This window comes from Triturus cristatus, chromosome 12, assembly GCF_964204655.1.
Source record: "Triturus cristatus chromosome 12, aTriCri1.1, whole genome shotgun sequence".
In the NCBI taxonomy this organism is placed as follows: Eukaryota; Metazoa; Chordata; class Amphibia; order Caudata; family Salamandridae; genus Triturus; species Triturus cristatus.
The window spans coordinates 697,841,710-697,861,285 of record NC_140595.1 but is presented as its reverse complement, the minus strand read 5'-3'; the positions used below and the strand labels follow the sequence as shown (position 1 = coordinate 697,861,285).

Genomic DNA, 19,576 nt, shown 5'->3' with positions numbered 1-19,576 from the left:
ATGCTTCACACTTAAAATACATCATGGTATAGAGGGAGGTATATTTGCATCCCTCAATCACTTTATACACCCTGGGGTGGGTGGGTGTGTCTCTACCTCCCTCACTCACAGAATGCAACCCGAAATATAGGGAGTTGAGGGCTCCACCTTCTACAGACATCAACTACATTGAAGGACTAATGGACGTGTCTTCACCTCCCTCACACACAAAATGCATCATGGGAAGAAAAGATTTGTCTCCACCCCCTTAACACAGAATACTACATTGGATGAAGGAATGTCGCTCCACCTTACTCACACATCTAATACTCCTTGCGATGGAGGGATGTGTCTCCACCTTCCTCACGGATAGAATGCAACGTAGGGTGGACAGATGTTTCTCCACTTCCCCTAAATAATTGATAATACCGCTCTCACACAGGGATTACACCAAGGGATAGAGGGGGTGTATCTGCATCTTTCACCCATTATATACGTCTTAGCATGGAGGGAAGTATCTCCACTTTCCTGATACATAAAATACATCATGGAATGGAGGGACCGGTATTTGTATCTTACACACATAATACACCTTGGGATGGAGGGACATGTATCCACCTCCCTCCCACACAATACACATTGGGATAGATGAAGGTGTATCCACATCCCTCACACACATAATACCCTTGACAAGGAGAAACCTGTTTTCACCTTCCTCATACACATAATACACCTTGAGATAGATGGAGGTGCATCTGCATCTTACACACATAATACACCCTGGGATGGAGGGACGTGACTATCCACCTCCCTCCCACACAATACACATTGGGATAGATGGAGGTGTATCTGCATCCCTCACACACATAATACCCTTGACAAGGAGATACCTGTTTTCACCTCCCTCATGCACATAATACACCTTGGAAGAGATGGAGGTGCATCTGCATCTTACACACATAATACACCCTGGGATGGAGGGACGTGTATCCACCTCCCTCCCACACAATACACATTGGGATAGATGGAGGTGTATCTGCATCCCTCACACACATAATACCCTTGACGAGGAGAAACCTGTTTTCACCTCCCTCATACACATAATACACCTTGAGATAGATGGAGGTGCATCTGCATCTTACACACATAATACACACTGGGATAGAGGGATGTGTATCCACCTCTCTCATGCACATAATACACCCTAGTTAGGTATGTGCCTCCATCTCCATCATATACTTAATGCACTCGGATAGGGGAGGTGTTTCTGCATCGCTACCACACATAATACACTGTGGAATGAAGGGACATGTATCCACTCCTCTCATACACCTAATACACCCTGGGATAGAGGGAGGTGTATCTGCATGCGTAACACACATATTACCCACTGGGATAGAGGGAGATATAATTGCATGCCTAATACATAATACATCCTGGTATAGAGGGAGTTATATCCATCTCCCTCATACACATTACACACCCTGGGATAGAGGAAGGTGTTTCTGCATCCCCAAAACACATATTACACCCTGGGATGAAGGAATGTTTATCCACCTCTCTCATACACATAATACACCCTGGTATGGAAAGATGTGTATCCACCTCTCACATACACATAGAATACCCTGAGATAGGGGGAGGTGTTTATGCATCCCTAAAACACATACACCGGAGATGAAGAAATGTGTATCCAACTCCCTCATACACATAATACACCGTGGGATAGAGGGAGGTGTAGGTGCATGTCTATCACTCAGAACACACCCTGGAAAGGAGGGATGTGTATCCACCTCCCTCATACACATAATACCCCATGGGAAGGAGAGACGCGTAACCACCTCCATCATACACATATTACACCCTGGGATGAAGGGGCGTGTATCCACCTCCCGCATACACATAATATACCCTGGGATAGAGGGAGATGTATCTGCATGCCTTACCAAATAATACACCCTTGGATGGAGAGACGTGTTTCCACCTCTCTCATTCAAGCATTACACCATGAGATGTAGTGAGTGTCTCTATGCTCTTCACTACTGAATGCATCTTGGGATGGAGGGGTCTGTCTCCTCCTTCCTGATACATAAATACCCTATGGGATGGTGTGACTTGTATCTTCATGTGGCACACATACAATACACATTTGTTAGGTAGACAGGAGCTTGTCCCTCTGAAACACTAAACAAAGCCTCAAATAGAGGGATGTGTCACCACAACCTTCCCACATAGTACACACCATGTAATTCAGTGATGTATCTTTCTGTCCCTCTCCTATAATAAATCCTAGGATGCGTGACAAGCCCTCACTTGGCTCCACACACAGAATACACATCCTGAGGGTCATGTATCCATCTCTCCTCGCACAACAAGGTATAGGGGCTCTGCCTTCACTTATCTCATACACAGTATATCTCCTGAGGTAGAAGTGTGGTTTTGACTCCCCTCATACATGAACCCACTCAGGGAAGAGGGACGTCTACCCACCCGCCTTCTCGCAGAATGCACTTTAGGCATTAGGGCCCTGTATCCATCTCTCCTCACACCCAAAATCTTGGGATGGCTACACTTGCCTGTACCTCCACTGAACACCTACATAGAAGTTCTGCCTCCCCTCGTGCACAGATCCCATCCTAGGATGGAGGGATGTGTACCCACTTGACTGCCACATAGGAGACATACAGAATGGGGGGGGGCGAGAATCCATCTCCTCTTCAACAGACTATACAATTAGAAATGGGCATCACAAATTGACTTTTAAACCCCAATACCCTGACTGAGTGACTGTCTCTCCCAGACAGGTGCATCTGGCCACCCTTCAATGTCCTGTCTTTAATCACTTCTCACCTTTGTTTCAGGGCTCCTGAATGCTTTCCTGTCTCACTGGCAGGGTAGAGTGGACTATCCCTGACTCTTTGTCTTTTGCTCTCTCTCTCGCCATCAGATAGCCCTGCAGTCCATGTTCATTGTGGATGGAGGGGCGACTGTCCTCGTGGAGGGACTCCGCGTGGCCCCCTGGGAGAGGGGGAAGGGTGTTGCCGGAGTGCTGCAGAAGTTCTGCTCCGAGCTGGTGAGGGAGAAGTACCCGAGTGTGAAGGTGACACGGCTCACAAGAGATGACAAGCTGGGACCCAAGGACTTCAAGAAGTACCGTGTCATCACAAAGCAGGTAATTAGGGATAGGACCCCAGGGGCATCCCACCATCTGTCCATCAGAAAGCGGGTGACTTTGGCTGGCACTTCCCATTAACAGGCCATAATCAGCCAGCTAACTCTGGATGGCAACTCAAGGCCTTCCACTGACAGACCGTCGCAGCACATAGATACAGTGGGCCAGATTTATGACCAAATCACGCAGTGCAGCAAGTCACCTTCCCGCGCTGTGTGACAGGGAAAGGGCAGGAATGTGCTATATTTAAGTCAATACGGCATTTTCTTGCCTTTTCCCCTGCGCCGGCACCCTTGTGGCTGCCTAGCGCCAACGCAGGCCCTCTTGCACCATGGTGCAAGAGTGCCTGCGTTGCATGCAGGATTGTTTGTGCCTGCATTAAACAATCTCTTGAGGCTTTTTCCTCTTTCTGTGTGTCCTGCATAATGCAGCACACACAGAAAGAGGAAAACACGAGGAGAAATAACCATGTTTCACCGGGGAGGCGTAGGTTTTTGGCACATTCCCAGATCTACCACTTATGGTAAATCTGGAAATACAACAGAATCCATGGCTGTTGTGTGTGAACACCCACAAAATGCCTATGGAAACTCCTCCCAAGCACAGAATAATGCAATGCAGCAATTTTGAGGAAAACAAACTCTCAAAGTGTGAATGTATGTTCTCTACACAAAAGCAAATGCCCCTGATAGGTAGGGAGATTTCTCCCTTTGTTTGGGGGCCCTTCTACATTTCCATGCTTATGGGTGGATGTAGATAGGGAAATTCAGTCACAGTTTCCACGTTGCTCTGACCTCAGTTGGGCAGGTGACTGCCATTCTGACTTAGTCTGCCATTCTGACTTACTGATGAGGGGTTATCGTTGTAGGAGTCAGTTGAGGCTTCACCGAGGGTAACCCAGCAGTTCCCTCACCTCTGCTGCTTCTTACCGGTCCTCCTTCTCTGTCAGACCCTAAATCACTCTATATATTTGATTCTACTTTGTACCACATCACTCCAAAAGTTAATAAATTGTCCTGAATTCCAATAGCCCACAGAATGAAATTCAAAATACAATTAATGAGCACTGACCAACGTAGCTCCAGAAATTGACAACATTATTCCAGGTAGTGCATATCTGATTACCCAACCCAGCTTTAACCTCTTCCATGCTCATGACGTCTCCCGGCCGTCATGAGTCACAATGGGCGTGTGAGAACAACGGCCGGGAGACGTCATGACCACGCCCGCGATTGGAATGTCCAGCACTGCGGCGGAATTTACGCCGCAGTGAAGAGGTTAACTCTAAACAGCATAATAGTAGAACAGTTTGACCCACAACTGGCCATGATTACTTACTAAAGAACCCTGAGGCTGAGTCCTTACAAAGACGCCTTTGAACTACATTCAAACAGTCCCGGCCCTTCTCACTTACGTCAAGGGACCGGTCCCTGCCAACAAGTTCAGTCAAGACATGACTTAAGTCACCATACTAAGCCAGATATTAGATATTTCCTGTTTCCTCCACGTGACTTGTTCCTTCTATCATGTTCAATGGGAGAATCTTCAAGGTTCCCATAACCATTCATTGCTTGAGTACTCCAAAGTTGATGGCGGTGATATGGAGAATATGAGATTTTTAGGATTGAAAGTAACAACTTCCCTTAAACATGTTCCAGAAAGTGAACCAAATTAACAAATAGAAATCCAATTGAAAATGACTAAAGCTTTAAATAAATCCTGAAGTTTATTGGCAATGGGCATGTGTGGGAAACCCCAAATGTTTAGTCACCCCAAAATTTACTTCAATCAGAATACCCACAATTCGCTGGATCAAATGCCGTCTTAAACTGCAATTTCATGAGGTAATGTGGCCCCATGTTAAGTTATCTCCCAACAGATCGAAAATATCAGAAATACAGTCAGTTAAGTGAACGGGTCCACTCAATACCTGAGTTCTAGATCAGTGGAATAGTTAAAGGGGTTTAGTACACAATAAAAAAATATGGCGAGAGTGAATGCCATAAAGGCCCCAGTGATTATGGCAATACAGAGAAATGCAAAACCAGAATTTATTCTAAATCCCAAGTGGGAAGCAAAATCGGGAGAGTAACAGACAGCATCCCTAGTAGAACAGGAAAGTATTTTTTCACCCCCAGAATTAAGGGGTTTTATACATTATTTTCATATATGAAATAAACAGAACTGCAGAATAACAGTCGTGTGAGCAAATGTATCATTTTGTCAGCAAATCGGAACACAGTAAAATTAAACGTCATTTTGCCTTAACACCTAAGCAGTATCCCACTGCTACATGATTATTTATTCTGCCTCTTCTATGCTAATGACATCCGAAGATGCTAGAGCAAACTAGACACATGAACATCAATGTGTTATATGTCTGAATAGGGCACAGTGATATAGCCAAAGGACCTTAAAGAAATATTTGCATGAACAATGATAATGAAAATAAACAAATAATAATCTGCTTAACTACATGCTGCTGAAACGACAGGCAGTGAAATGTGCAGGGGGAATACATGGTGGTTACTGGTTATTCCCAAATTGAGCCCTATTTAACAAAGGTTAGAAAACACACTTCTTCACAACATCGGAAGATCATTTTAAAAGCAACAGTACTATATCAAAGTGTGCATGCGCAATCAAGTGTGAAAATACATTCTGCGCGTTGTTAATGATGCACAGAAATGTAAACACACACAAATCCTTAATATGTGCAAAGCTGAATGTGTAGGACACCCAGTAACAGCAATTAGAGCTGCAAATTCTTTGGCTTCCTACTATTAAACTATCCGCTGGTAGAAAACCATAGTGTACCAAAACCATACCCCCGACATGCCCACTAAACCAATGCTTAACTCTTGTCCATCATTCCACAACTAAACCCAGAGTATGCAAGATACACATTTGTGGCACAACTGTGGCCTAAAACACTCTGAGAAAGCTGACTCCCAAACTGAGCCCTCCTGGGTCTTCCATTACCAAACTCTGAGCAAGGCTTAATACCGTTTCCCCCCTCTACTATCAAGCCATTGGAAAAACAGAGTCCTTGGCAGTTCTTAATTTGAGCCTGTAGTTGTGGGTGGGAGCCACCAGCTCTCAATTTTGGGGAGAAGCTCTTATTTTTCTGCATCAGGGCTGAAAGAACATCATTGGACCCTACCTGGACCCTACCAGGCCAATCCTGGCACTCATTTCATGCCCTGGCTCTCCTGCAGATGATCAAAAATGATCATCACCTAAGAACTGGCATTGACACTACCTCTGTCTTTGAATCAACACTGCCCCAATGGAATTCCGTTGCAGCCCCCATCGACTCACAAGCTACTCTGAAGCAGACACCAACTGCATGCATCACTCACAAACCCCAAAATGAAAAGACAAACATATGTTTGTGATCTGTCCCATTCAGCAACCACCACCCTTAATGACATTAGGAAAGAGAATAATCTACCCTTTTTTCTTCTTTAGCCCAATGTTCAATTTTTATTTATTGTGGTCTTATTCTTTTGCCTTTGTTGCAGAGGGCAGTCATTTTTTGTTCATTTTATTGTGGAACAAAAGCCGTACCACTGTGATTTAGATTTTTAAAGCCCATTGGCATATTATCATATATTACCCAGAAGATTTCTGCCTCCTTGTTTTCTTTCTGCCAAGCCTAAGTCTGGGCTAATTTGAAGAAAAAAAACATAGCCATCTGACATCTCAAACACACAAAAGGTGAGGGGAAGAATGCTCTAACAATTGGCAGTCCCCAGGGTAGCATTCTAATTGAAAATCTTTCAGTCACTGTCCTACTCTAAACACTAGTGGGTGAAAGCTGATGGGCTGGAATGGTAGCCAGGATTTAGACTATTTACAAGCTTCCCACCCATCAACCTTTGCATGTCTAACCTAAATCTTAACCTAATTTGGGGGTCATTTGAAATTTTACACACTTTCCAAATTTGAGGTCAAGGTGGTTTGACACCTACATTTTCCTTCCTAAATTACCACTAGCAATTTTTAATCACATACTGTTGGGGCAGCATATTTAGTTCTAATCGAATCACCTTGCACCACCCATGGTCTTCAATTCACCAAAGTACCAGGAATTACGAAAATGACATCAAGCACCCTATGAAACTTGATAAATCATGGGGCTGACTTATTTTACCATCCATAGCCCCTGATGAGCCTCCTATTTGCTACAGATGGTGCAAGATGAGAGTAGAACAGATGAACCCTCTGTCTATCAGCTGCTGCCCCTTATTTAACAGTTAATGATATCAAACTTAATTGTAGAGTGATCTAAAGTATTACTATTTATATTTGAGGCGGTTGTATTCTCTGTGGCTTTCTTTACCAAACCGAGCAGGTCTCATAAGCACAGGGTTGCTATCAATGTTCCTCCAATTGCCTTTTGTCCCTACTTTTGCATCATTGGGCCAATGAGCAGATCCAATCAATTTGTATTATCAGCAGGCATCAGTCACCTTCATGAGTGTTGATGTCTACGTGATTTAAATCCTTCTCTTTAAAAAAGCTGACCTCTAACTTCTGTCAGTCCTCAACATGGCTATCTTGGGCTCATCAAAGTACTTGTGCCACCTGCATCAGGAAGTTCACCAACCCCCCCCCCCCCCCCCCCCACCAATGCTTATGTGGTGTAGGCATTTATACTGATTTTCCAATTCTTCACAATAATCAGAGGCACCACACCTGGCTAACAATCAAGAACTACCCTCCTCTGCATTATTTCTCAAGTCAGGCTCCTTCTCAGACACTGTGGCACTCCAATCACTTGCTAAGTTGCTATGTGGTGGTGGGTTTAGCCATGTTTTAGCCGTGTGTGTGTATGTGTGTTGGTGTGTATTTATGCGCATGCTGAGTGTTTTACTTAACTCCCTGTTTGGTTGGTAACTAAAGTTTTTGTTGGGCAACTGTTTTTAGTATGGAATTCTGCTTTCTCCAGTGGTCATTGGGTGATTGGCCATTGACATCTAGGACAAGTATATTGTCCTCTCTGGGTAACGTTCTTCATTGCAGGTTGGACAGTGATATGCAGATTTCAAGGGATCCGAGTAGATCCATCCTCAACAAGCGCATGCCTCCTCTTGTGTAAAATTAAATATACCTTACTTTTTTCTATTATCTTACCCGATAGAGAAATGTGCAGTGGCTATGCATATAATTGTGGACAACTGTCTTGCAAAACTGATTGTTCTGTCTGCATAATCTAAATGTAAACCCTAGGTGGGCACTGGGACGATGTTGTGCCATGCTTAACAGTTACTGACCACATAGCTACTTCTTGGGAGCCAACTCAGTGTTGTTGTCGCCACTCCACATACATACAATACATACAGTGCCACTAAAAGAAACACTAAATCATGGTAGCATGGTGTTTGAAGCATATACACAAACTTTATGCTTGCACTAGTTAGATCCAGAAGAATTAGATCCAGTCATTAGGATAGCACATACTACTCACAGCAACACAACCCAAGTTATATCAATTTAGCTTACATGTTTTCTATTTACAGAAAGTGTCCAGTACCAGAATAGAACTGCGTACCTGTATCTGAGATCCACATTTCCCCCAGGGCGAACTAGCATACCTAAAGATCAGGTCAAACCAGTATCTATTGCTTGATTGTTGTTTGGCTTTGTTAAGAGATCTTTTGAAGATGTCACATGTGATGAGGTCCTGGACCATGAGGAGGAGTCTGTTTTCAGCAGGATGTTGGTATGTGTTGTGTACAAGCAGGTCCTTCTCTTCATTCAGAAGGTGCCTGGAGACTCAGTATGGTCAGTCACTTCGAACTGTTTGTGACATCCCAGTGTCTTAGGGAGGCTACGGATGGTTCTATCATTTCTACCTTTCTCAATCCAGCCCTGTTCTCCTTCATACAAGGAGATGACAGATGAGTGGGTCTGCCCCCACATATGTCAAATGGACCATGTTCTGGAGGAGGGAGCATGAAGTGCCAACTTATGGGTTATCCTCTTGACCTGGGTTCTTTATCATTTGTATTATATGTCCTAACTATGTCAATAAAAATACTAAGATGGTTCAAACACATATTTGCCATCAGATGCTTCCTGGCCAGCAGAGTCTCCACAGGCCAATCTCTACATAGATCTAAACCAGGGTTTTATTGTAATTAAAGACAGATCCTTAGTAGATTTAGAAGATTTAATCTGTACATAGACAACCTCTGAAGCCACCACTTCTGACAGAACTCTTGCAGTGACAGCTCCAACTATCATAACAGAATATGGAATGTACCAGTGACAAAGGGAAGGGGAGGGAGTGCTGATGAAGAAAAGGATACCGACAAACGGAATTCATAATATAACCTTATATAATACACTGTGAAGAAATATAAATGATTACAACACTTCCCTATATAATACACTGTGAATTATTATGAATGATTACAATACTTCTCCTTTCCTCAATCAACAAAACACATAATCTTTGTGCCAAACCGGTACCTTGCTGATTCAAAAGTCCATATTCAATTGAGAGTCAAGATCCTTGCTCAGAGTTGAAGAACTATCTGGACCACCCATACCTTTAATTGATGCTCTGTCGCAATATGAGATCCTGTCCTTGCTCTATACTCTCCCGTCTTCCAGTTGTGCCACATTCCTGTTTACTTTAGTTACTCGCAAGGCTTTAGAATAACTACTGACATCTATATTGTAAGGAGTGTTGACTTTAACTACCAACCAATCCCCCACTTTCCATTTCCTGTGCTTTGTGCCATGTTTTCAGTCATACCGTTTTTTGTGGTTATCTTGATGTTGCTTTACACATTCACTAACACGGTCCGGGTAAAGCCATTTAGGTTCACCTCCCAGCCAAGTGGTAGCCCACTTAGTACCTAAAAGTCTACCTTTGAGTAGTGTAAAGGGAGACACCCCCATAACTGAGTTGGGTGATGTGCGATATCACCATAACAGTTTTTCAGTAGCAATGTCTACTGGCTCACCAGACACCCGTGTCTTTTGAATGCACTCTTTAATCATGTGATTTACTCACTCCACTTATCCATTTGCACTGGGACAGTACAATGCTGTTTTGAGATGATGATAGACATACCCAACAAAAACTCCTTCATCTCTTCTGAAGTGAAATGAAGCCGACTGTCAATAATGATAGTGCTGGGCACCCCTTCTGACATAAATGTCTGATAAGAATGTTAAGAGATCCTGGGTGGTGATGCGATTCACTACTTTACCAATACAAGCACAAATTTGCCTGCCCACATGGGGACATTTAAAGGACCAATAATGTCTAAGCCAAGTTTGTCCCATGGTCTGGAAGGTACACTCACGGGTGATAAAGGAGCTCTCCTAACATTTTGCTTTTATCACTTATAGAACAATTTACCTAATCCTTGACCTTAGTTTCTACAATATTGTCCATCCCTGGGAACCAATACATAACTCTTACTTTGGATTTGGTGATACTTCGCCCTAGATGTCCTTCATGGGCTAACTCTGTAATTCTGTCCCATAAGTCCTTATGAGGTACCAATTTATCGCTGCTTAAAACAATATAATTATTTATACTCAGTCCGTGTATGACTTTCCAATAATTTCTGGCTTCATCCTGAAATCAATTAGCTGGCCATCCCTGGACTATGTTAACCTTTACCAAATTATGGGTAACATCTTTCTTTGAAATTTCCAGCCATTCATCCTTTGTAATGCCAGGTACCGAGATTAGTAACATGTATCAGGATTTTCCCAGGGTAATCGGGACAGACAATCTGCAACAATATTTCTGTTTCTGGGTACAAATTTGATGTTGAAATTAAATCCCTCCAAACCCATAACCCACTTGGCAATACAAGGGCTGGATATCTCTCTCTCCCTTTAGTGATCAATTCATATGTAAGAGGCTTGTGTTCTGTTCTTAAAACAAATGGCAGACCCCACAAAATGAAAATGCAAGATGGTCCAATAACAGGCTAGAGACTTTCTCTCTATAGTAGAATAGTCAAATTCTTTGTTGTTCAATGTTCTTGACGCGAATGCGCCAATTCTCCCTTTACCATCTTCTACCTGTGCTAATGGAGCTCCTATTCCCTTCCAAGTAGCATCAGTAGTCAATATGGTTTTACGTTTAGTGTCAAAATTATGTAAAGATGGAGAATCTATTACAGCCTGTTTGATTTTCCCAAATGATTTTTTACAATCATCATTCCATTGAAAATGGCTTCCTTTCTTAAGTATATTCGTCATTGGTGCGGCATGATCTGCAAAATTCTTTAGATATTTTGCCATATATTTGACTAAACTTAGGAAGGATTTCAGCTCTTCCTCTGATGAGGGAGGCTGTGCTTCTTCTATAGCAACCATTTCCTTTGAAATGATGTGTCCTACATAACTTACAGACTCTACACTAAATTGGCGTTTTCATGTTTAATAGTTAAGCCTGCCCTTCTGAGTGCGGTGAGAACTTTTCTTAATGTGTCATCATGTTTTTCTACAGAATTTCAATCTATCCACCCATATGTTGCTGTTTAAATCTCTTAAGACAACACATAAACGTAGACTTCTTCCTCTCTGTTTCTGCGTGACCATGATAGGAGATAGCCATAGTGAACTTTTGATAAGTTCTATAACCCTTTCACTTATTAATCTATCTAGTTCTTGTTTCAACGGTTCCTGCATTAAATGGGGAACGGGTCTCACTTTGTGCACTACGGGTACCGCATTATCTTTTAGCTTGATTTTGTGTTGGTAATTTTTCAAATGACCTAGCTCCTCCTTGAACACTTCTGGAAGCTCGTCCCACACTTTCCTGCTGAAATTATTTGAATTTATCGCCATAACTGGTTCTTCACTGTTGGGGTTTAGTTTCATACCCAAATCGCTTTGATGACGCCAACCTAGTGCTTTTCCTACACCTTCCAAAGTAACACTGGTTCACCCACCTCATTTAGGAAGGTTGGAAGCTGCAACAAACTTGCTGCTGCCATATTTTGCAATATGTCAAAATACTAAAATCTATATATACAGTTCTGACTCTAATCATCGTTTGTAATTGCTGGACTACCATGAACCAAATTGCACTTGGCGCATGCAATTACACCCTTTAACACTATTCTGAGTTCTGTCGAAATGTTAAGTAATCCTTAACTTATAATCATCATAACATTCCTTTTGAGGCGAATGTAGATTTTAAGTCAATTAGCCCTTTTATGCACACAAAATAAAGCCCGCCTAAAGTGGGCTGACCAATGGCACTAAATGCACCAGCTGCTCTTGTTGGGTGGAGATTTATTGAGAATTGCTTTCTGCTCTCAGAAGAAAAAAATTTCCAGCTATCCAACGGCAGGAACACTTCCTTGGCTCCATGTCTGCTTGTCTGTGATCCTCAAGGAAACAAGCTGATTCACCTCTCCCTACACAGCACTAAATCCTCTCAGTGAACTGCAGCGGGGGCTCTAAATCCTCACAACACACCGCTGCAAGGTCACTCACCACCATCTCTGCTACACAACAGCGCTTCGTTGATCCTTGTGCAGCAGCAGCACTTCGTCGACCCTCCAACTCTAACCACTAATGTCAGCGCCTGCTGATCCTTGGCACCACTGGGTCAGGTGCTGCAGAATCTATCACAGTACGCTGCTCCTTACAACAGCTGTGTAGAGTGGTCTGCAACCATTACACCACTCCCTAAAATAGCTGCTCTGCTTCCCATGCTTGGACCGCCTCACAGCTCATGAGTACCGCTACATCCGTACGGCCTCAGAAAAGTCAGATGGAAGCAACTTTGGGACCCATGCTTCCTATCAGGCTGCCCCACTCAACCTCCTCCTCTACCAAGCCTTCTACAGTAAGTCACTTAGACACTGCATGCATCAGTCCCAAAACGCTGACAATTACCAAAACGCTCCCCTCACCAGGCATTCTGGTCCCTAACAATAGTGGCTTCTTCAACACCCACAGGAGTGAGGTTGTACAAGCTGTCCCCTGCACAGCTTACTAATCCTATCCTCGTCACCAGTATTTTTGTCAAAATTATTATAATTAAAGACAGGTCCTTTGCAGATTTAGAAGATTTATTAAGTACATAGTCAACCTCTAAGGGCCAGACTCTGTCCCAAGCTTTAAGGGGAAATAGCAGTGCAGTCTCCTCGGTCTTTGTCAGGTTTCTCTCATTGCTAGTGCTGTAGAAACGTGTTCACAGTCTAGACAAATTCAAGGAATGGTCCCTAGAGCTCCAGTTCCTATCCAGTACAGAGTGGCTGAGGAAAAAAGCTAGGGCCAGTCAAAAGGTGTGTCTTGTGCAAAATTCATTACTCTGGTCCATCAGAGAACTATTTATCCAAAGGAAACAATGAGGTTGGTGTCCATGTTATTTGTTGTGTGATATGTGATATATCTTTTCCAGAGACAAAGAGGGAGTACAAGGATGATCATAGGTATGTGTGTTGGGCCAGAGATCCCAAGCATGGGATTCTCTGGTCATGTGTGGATTAAGTGCTGTCAAAGACACAAAACTGGCTTTGGTCACTACTTTGTTTCTCAAAGAGAGATCAGACTTCGCTCTGGTTGAAAGTGGAATCCCTAAACCTGCTAGACTGGCTAAAGAACTCTGTAAGTGGAAGACAAGAAGGCAAACATGGGGTGAAAACTTCTTCTTATGCCACGAACACATGGCCATGTTTACGCCATTTATACAACTCATGCATGCCACACCATGTATTATACAAGTGCACAATCTGTATTTTCCTCATGTAAGGGGAGTATCTTTTTGGGTAGGTGTTTCAGCAACTTCAAGGATGGGAATAATAAGTTTGAAATGTGCAATGGTGCTCTCAAACATTTGGAATACATTTATTGACAGGAGACTTTCAAGTATAGGAATAAGTTTTCAGTATACACATGGTCATTTCCTAGCTGGAATTTCTTTAGTGGTTAGCTAAATCTAGTGATCTTATATCTTTGTCCTTGTTCCTCTCTCTCTATCACAGGGCATCCTGCTGGTGAGGTTCAATGCTGGCGAGCTCTCTGCCCGGCTGGGTGATGTGATTGCCAAAATGAAGGAGTCTGGATTTCCACCGCTTCCATCATTACTCCTCGATAAGAGTGAGGTTCCTGGAGTGGTGCTGGCACGCTCTTTCCTGGCCGAGGTGTTACCCAACCAGACCATCATCCAAGATTGGCAGCCCTTTCAACCCATGCCAAGCAACCTGGCACTGCTGCAGAAAAAGGACTTGCACTGGATGGTGGACAATAAGCGCCGCCCCAAGGTGGCCACTTTGTGCACTTTCCCCTTCCGCGTCCCCGTTGGTGAAGACTGGTTCTATCTGAACATTGACGTCTTTGGCACAGAGCTAAGTCATATACGGAGTCAGCTGGTAGCCCACCTGGAGAAGCACACCCCTACACTGAAGGGCAACGTCATGTGCCAGCTCTTTCTGGATCCCTCTCTCTGGGTACCAATGGCAGAATTTTGCACCTCTGTCCTGAATGTTGAACTGGCCAAAGACTACACTGAACAGTATCTCCTGGAATCTGATATTTAAATGGAGAGGGTGTGGGTAACTGCAACCAGGTAGTTACCCTATATTCCCTGGCCCATGACTCCAGAGAAGATACAACAAAGCACTTCTTCCTTCCCTACATACCTCTGTCTCCTTTCCATTTGTAATGTTTTCTACCCGGTCTCCCGCTCTCTAGCCAAGTAGATGTGAAAGAACATGATATGACTTTTTTCCTCCACTACAGGGGAGTTCCCTTAACTATGCATTGAATTGGATAGTAGGTGAGTTAGGATAGGTGAGCAAAGTGGCTAATTTGCCAAATAATAATAATTGCCAGGGCCGCACGTCGAGAGCCCACTGCACCTTGCACCACCCATTGCCCTTGCCAGCGCTGGCTATGGCAGTAACAACACAACTACAAACCCTCAAACTTCTACAAGTGAGGCAATTCAGACCATTCCAGGTCCCACAGCTATAGGAACGCCTGAGGTGACAGGTAATAGTCATTATAATATATATTGAATTAATAAACAGCTGTAGTTGTGTGCATCTTTAAATAAAACAATCGGCGCCACCATGTGGCAGACTGTCATAAGATCCGATGTTGGCAATTAAGTGCCGGTGCCGAGCACTGGTAAACCACCAGCTCAAATTAAGCACTGGGTGAGCGTGAGTCAGACTTTCCCTTTTCATTTCATCTTCTGCCTTCTCGCAGTGCTGTTATCCTGGACCCTAGGCGTGGTAGGATGCATCAACATCATAGCATGTCTAGCCTGTCCTCCCAGGAAATGAGATGTGGATATGTGGAGCAGATTAGAATAGCTGGGATCCAGCCCCATGAATATCTGCTGCCCCCTAAAGGTGGGCATATAGCTGTGCTTGATTTGTGCTGGTGGTTGCAGGTGGTGGACGCCAGCACACGTTTTTGGGAGCCAGGACTTATTTTCCATCATCAGACTTTGAACCAGTGAAAAGGAGAGGAAGGCAGAAAAGGTAAAAAAAAGAACAAGATGGGAAAACAGTGATAAATGGAGAAAGCAGCGTTTGAAAATATCTTGCAAGACTGATATAACGAGACAGGAAAAATAGGCTGGTGAAAGAAAGAGGCATGAGGTGGTATTAAGAACAGTCAGCCTCATTGTTTGGCAACCTCGGTATTTCAGATACACCGGTGTTAGCCTCCTTAGAAAAGCTTTGGGCATCTGAAATTATAACTTAATTAATCACTGTCCTGTATCTCTCAGCAACAGTGAGATTGCCTACCCTCTAACATGCCCTGTAAGAGCTTCTCCAAGTGTGGCCAGAGAACTTCTCACAACTAATTACCAAATTGTGCCCAGTCAGCAATTCCAGCATAAATTAATTTGAATTGATAACCCAGAATGCCTTGGAATGACGCAGACACATTTCAGAAATCTTCTATGAGGTCATCGCTGCCATGAAAACTTTGCAGTGACCTCACTCTGCAAACCTACACGTAAGAAGGACCGCCGTGCGGGCACCTGGTGTTTTCCCGGTGGGGCGGAAGGATTGGGCCTGGTTTTGGTACAGGGGGCAGGTTTTGCAAAAGTGCTGCAATTTCGGCCCTCTGTACTAAAAGCAGCATTTCCCACCAGGATTTATTTTGTACTGGCCCCTCCAGTTGTACACAAGTGCACATCTAGAACCACCACCTTTTTTTCTAATAATGCTTTGGGAGTAGGATAAAACATTCCCGGAATGCTTTAGGATAGGACGACCAAATACCCAGAATGCTCTGGGATAGAACAACCCTGTCCTGAATGCTTTATAGGCACTTAATCAGCATTTCCCAGAATGCTTTGGATGGATAGGGGAATTCAGTTTGGCCAGCTCTGCCTCCATTACACCTCCACAAGAATTAAGCTTTATCCCTAATCCACAATAAAGAGTTGCATGGTCAGAGGACACTCTCCTGGGTGGAGGAATACAGTGCTGCGGTGACACTCTCCTGGGCGGAGGAATACAGTGCTGCGGTTCACTCTCCTGGAGGGAGGAAAACAGTGCTGCGGGTGCACTCGGCTTGGCTGAAGACGACCATTGTGTATATAGAAGACAACAGATTATTAGTGAGATTATTTGTACTATTAATGACAATAATAATAATAATATTTTTGATGGGTAACTTTGCATACAGTATCCTGATATTCCCCTCAGTGCATTTAAAACACCCTTATTTAATAGAAGTGATTTTTATGTTTGTAAGTTGAGATCACAGTGCTCAGTAACCCTCGACATTATCCCACCACGCCTTTTGTGAGTGAAAAAGGTCCCTTGCGGAGGGATATCTTTTGTAGCCAGTGTAGAGTCAGCAAATAAACAATATATTCAACGCCAGCATAGTACCAGCAGGCACCTCTTACTAATTCCATTGCTCAGTGTTTTTGCTTCTCTTTGAACCTACTTAGAAGCCTCAGCGTCAGCTAACAGAGTTCCCCACTCTTTCTTCCTTGCAGAAACAATAAACTCCTGTTCAAAGTGTCTCCGGTCTCTCATTGATAGGTCTGCACAAGAGCCAGGGGCTCTAGACACAAGGGACAGATGTCAGGCTAAGGGAGCTCCCGGTCAGGCGCAGCTTGCAGTGACACAAGTCATACAAAGACAGGGGGCTCACTACAATGGAGCTTCCAGCCCCCCAGCCATTGTGAGAGAGGAGGAGCCCCGCCTCTGCAGGGTTTGCAATAACAGAAGTCACTCGGAGACAGGAGGGCTCTCGCCCCTGCAGGGCCTACAATAACACAAGACACTCTGAGAGAGGAAGGCTCTCACCCCTACAGGGCCTACAGTAACACATGTCACTCTCAGAGAGGAAGGCTCTCACCCCTGCAGGGCCTAGAATAGCACAATTCACCTTAAAACAGGAGGGCTCCCGCCCCTGCAGGGATTGCAGTAACACAAGTCACTCTGAGGAGGGCTCCCGCCCCTCCGTGGCCTACAAAACACAAGTCACCTTGAGACAGGAGGGCTCTCAACCATGCAGGGCCTACAAAACACAAGTCACTCTGAGAGAGGAAGGCTCTCACCCCTTCAGGGCCTACAGTAACACAAGTCACTCTCAGAGAGGAAGGCTCTCACCCCTGCAGGGCCTGTAGTAACACAAGTCACTCTGAGGAGGGCTCTCGCCCCTCCGTGGCCTACAAAACACAAGTCACTCTGAGACAGGAGGATTCTCGCCCCTGCAGGTCACTCTGACAGAAGAAGGCTGTCACCCCTGCAGGGCGTACAGTAACACAAGTTACCTTGAGACAGGAGGGCTCTCATCTCTGCAGACACCACAGTAACACAAGTCACTGTCAGAGAGGAAAGCTCTCACCCCTGCAGGGCCTACAGTAACACAAGTCGCCTTGAGGCAGGAGGGCTCTCAACCCTGCAGGGCTTACAGTAACATAATTTACTCTGCGAGAGGAAGGCTGTCACACCTGCAGGACCGAAAATAACACAAGTAACTCTGAGGAGGGCTCTCACCCTTGCATGGCCTGCAGTAACACAAGTCACTCTGAGGAGGGCTCTCGCCCCTGCAGGGCCTGCAATAACACAAGTCACTCTGAGGAGGGCTCTCACCCCTGCAGGGCCCATAGTAACACAAGTCACTCTGAGACAGGAGGATTCTCGCCCCTGCAGGGCCTGCAGTAACACAAGTAACTCTGAGGAGGGCTCTCACCCCTGCAGGGCCTACAGTAACACAAGTCACTGAGGAGGGCTCTCACCCCTGCAGGGCTTGCAGTAACACAAGTCACTCTGAGGAGGGCTCTCACCCCTGCAGGGCCTGCAGTAACACAAGTCACTCTGAGGAGGGCTCTCACCCCTGCAGGGCCTGCAGTAACACAAGTCACTCTGAGGAGGGCTCTCAATCCTGCAGGGCCTGCAGTAACACAAGTCACTCTGAGGAGGGCTCTCACCCCTGCAGGGCCTGCAGTAACACAAGTCACTCTGAGGAGGGCTCTCACCCCTGCAGGGCCTGCAGTAACACAAGTCACTCTGAGGAGGGCTCTCACCCCTGCAGGGCCTACAGTAACACAAGTCACTGAGGAGGGCTCTCACCCCTGCAGGGCCTGCAGTAACACAAGTCACTCTGAGGAGGGCTTTCACCCCTGCAGGGCCTGCAGTAACACAAGTCACTCCGAGGAGGGCTCTCACCCCTGCAGGGCCTGCGGTAACACAAGTCACTCTGAGGAGGGCTCTCGCCCCTGCAGGGCCTGCAGTAACACAAGTCACTCTGAGGAGGGCTCTTACTCCTGCAGGGCCTGCAGTAACACAAGTCACTGAGGAGGGCTCTCACCCCTGCAGGGCCTGCAGTAACACAAGTCACTCTGAGGAGGGCTTTCACCCCTGCAGGGCCTGCAGTAACACAAGTCACTCCGAGGAGGGATCTCACCCCTGCAGGGCCTGCAGTAACACAAGTCACTGTGAGGAGGGCTCTCACCCCTGCAGGGACTACAGTAACACAAGTCACTCTGAGGAGGGCTCTCACCCCTGCAGGGCCTGCAGTAACACAAGTCACTGAGGAGGGCTCTCACCCCTGCAGGGCCTGCAGTAACACAAGTCACTCTGAGGAGGGCTCCTACCCCTGCGGGGCCTGCAGTAACACAAGTCACTGAGGAGGGCTCTCACCCCTGCAGGGCCTGCAGTAACACAAGTCACTCTGAGGAGGGCTCTCACCCCTGCAGGGCCTGCAGTAACACAAGTCACTCTGAGGAGGGCTCTCAATCCTGCAGGGCCTGCAGTAACACAAGTCACTCTGAGGAGGGCTCTCACCCCTGCAGGGCCTGCAGTAACACAAGTCACTCTGAGGAGGGCTCTCACCCCTGCAGGGCCTGCAGTAACACAAGTCACTCTGAGGAGGGCTCTCACCCCTGCAGGGCCTACAGTAACACAAGTCACTGAGGAGGGCTCTCACCCCTGCAGGGCCTGCAGT

General features: G+C 45.4%; 1 protein-coding gene across 1 annotated transcript in view; it reads left to right on the top strand.

The window, feature by feature from the left end:
• LOC146780127 (histidine N-acetyltransferase-like) overlaps positions 1-17,142 on the top strand; it is a 152,880-nt gene extending 135,738 nt beyond the window's left edge. The window contains exons 3-4 of the mRNA XM_085638678.1: positions 2,927-3,151; positions 14,131-17,142. Of these exons, the coding sequence (XP_085494804.1) occupies positions 2,927-3,151; positions 14,131-14,685 (780 nt within the window). The 3' untranslated portion in view covers positions 14,686-17,142. The remainder of the gene's footprint in view (positions 1-2,926; positions 3,152-14,130) is intronic.
• Positions 17,143-19,576: the final 2,434 nt, after the last annotated feature.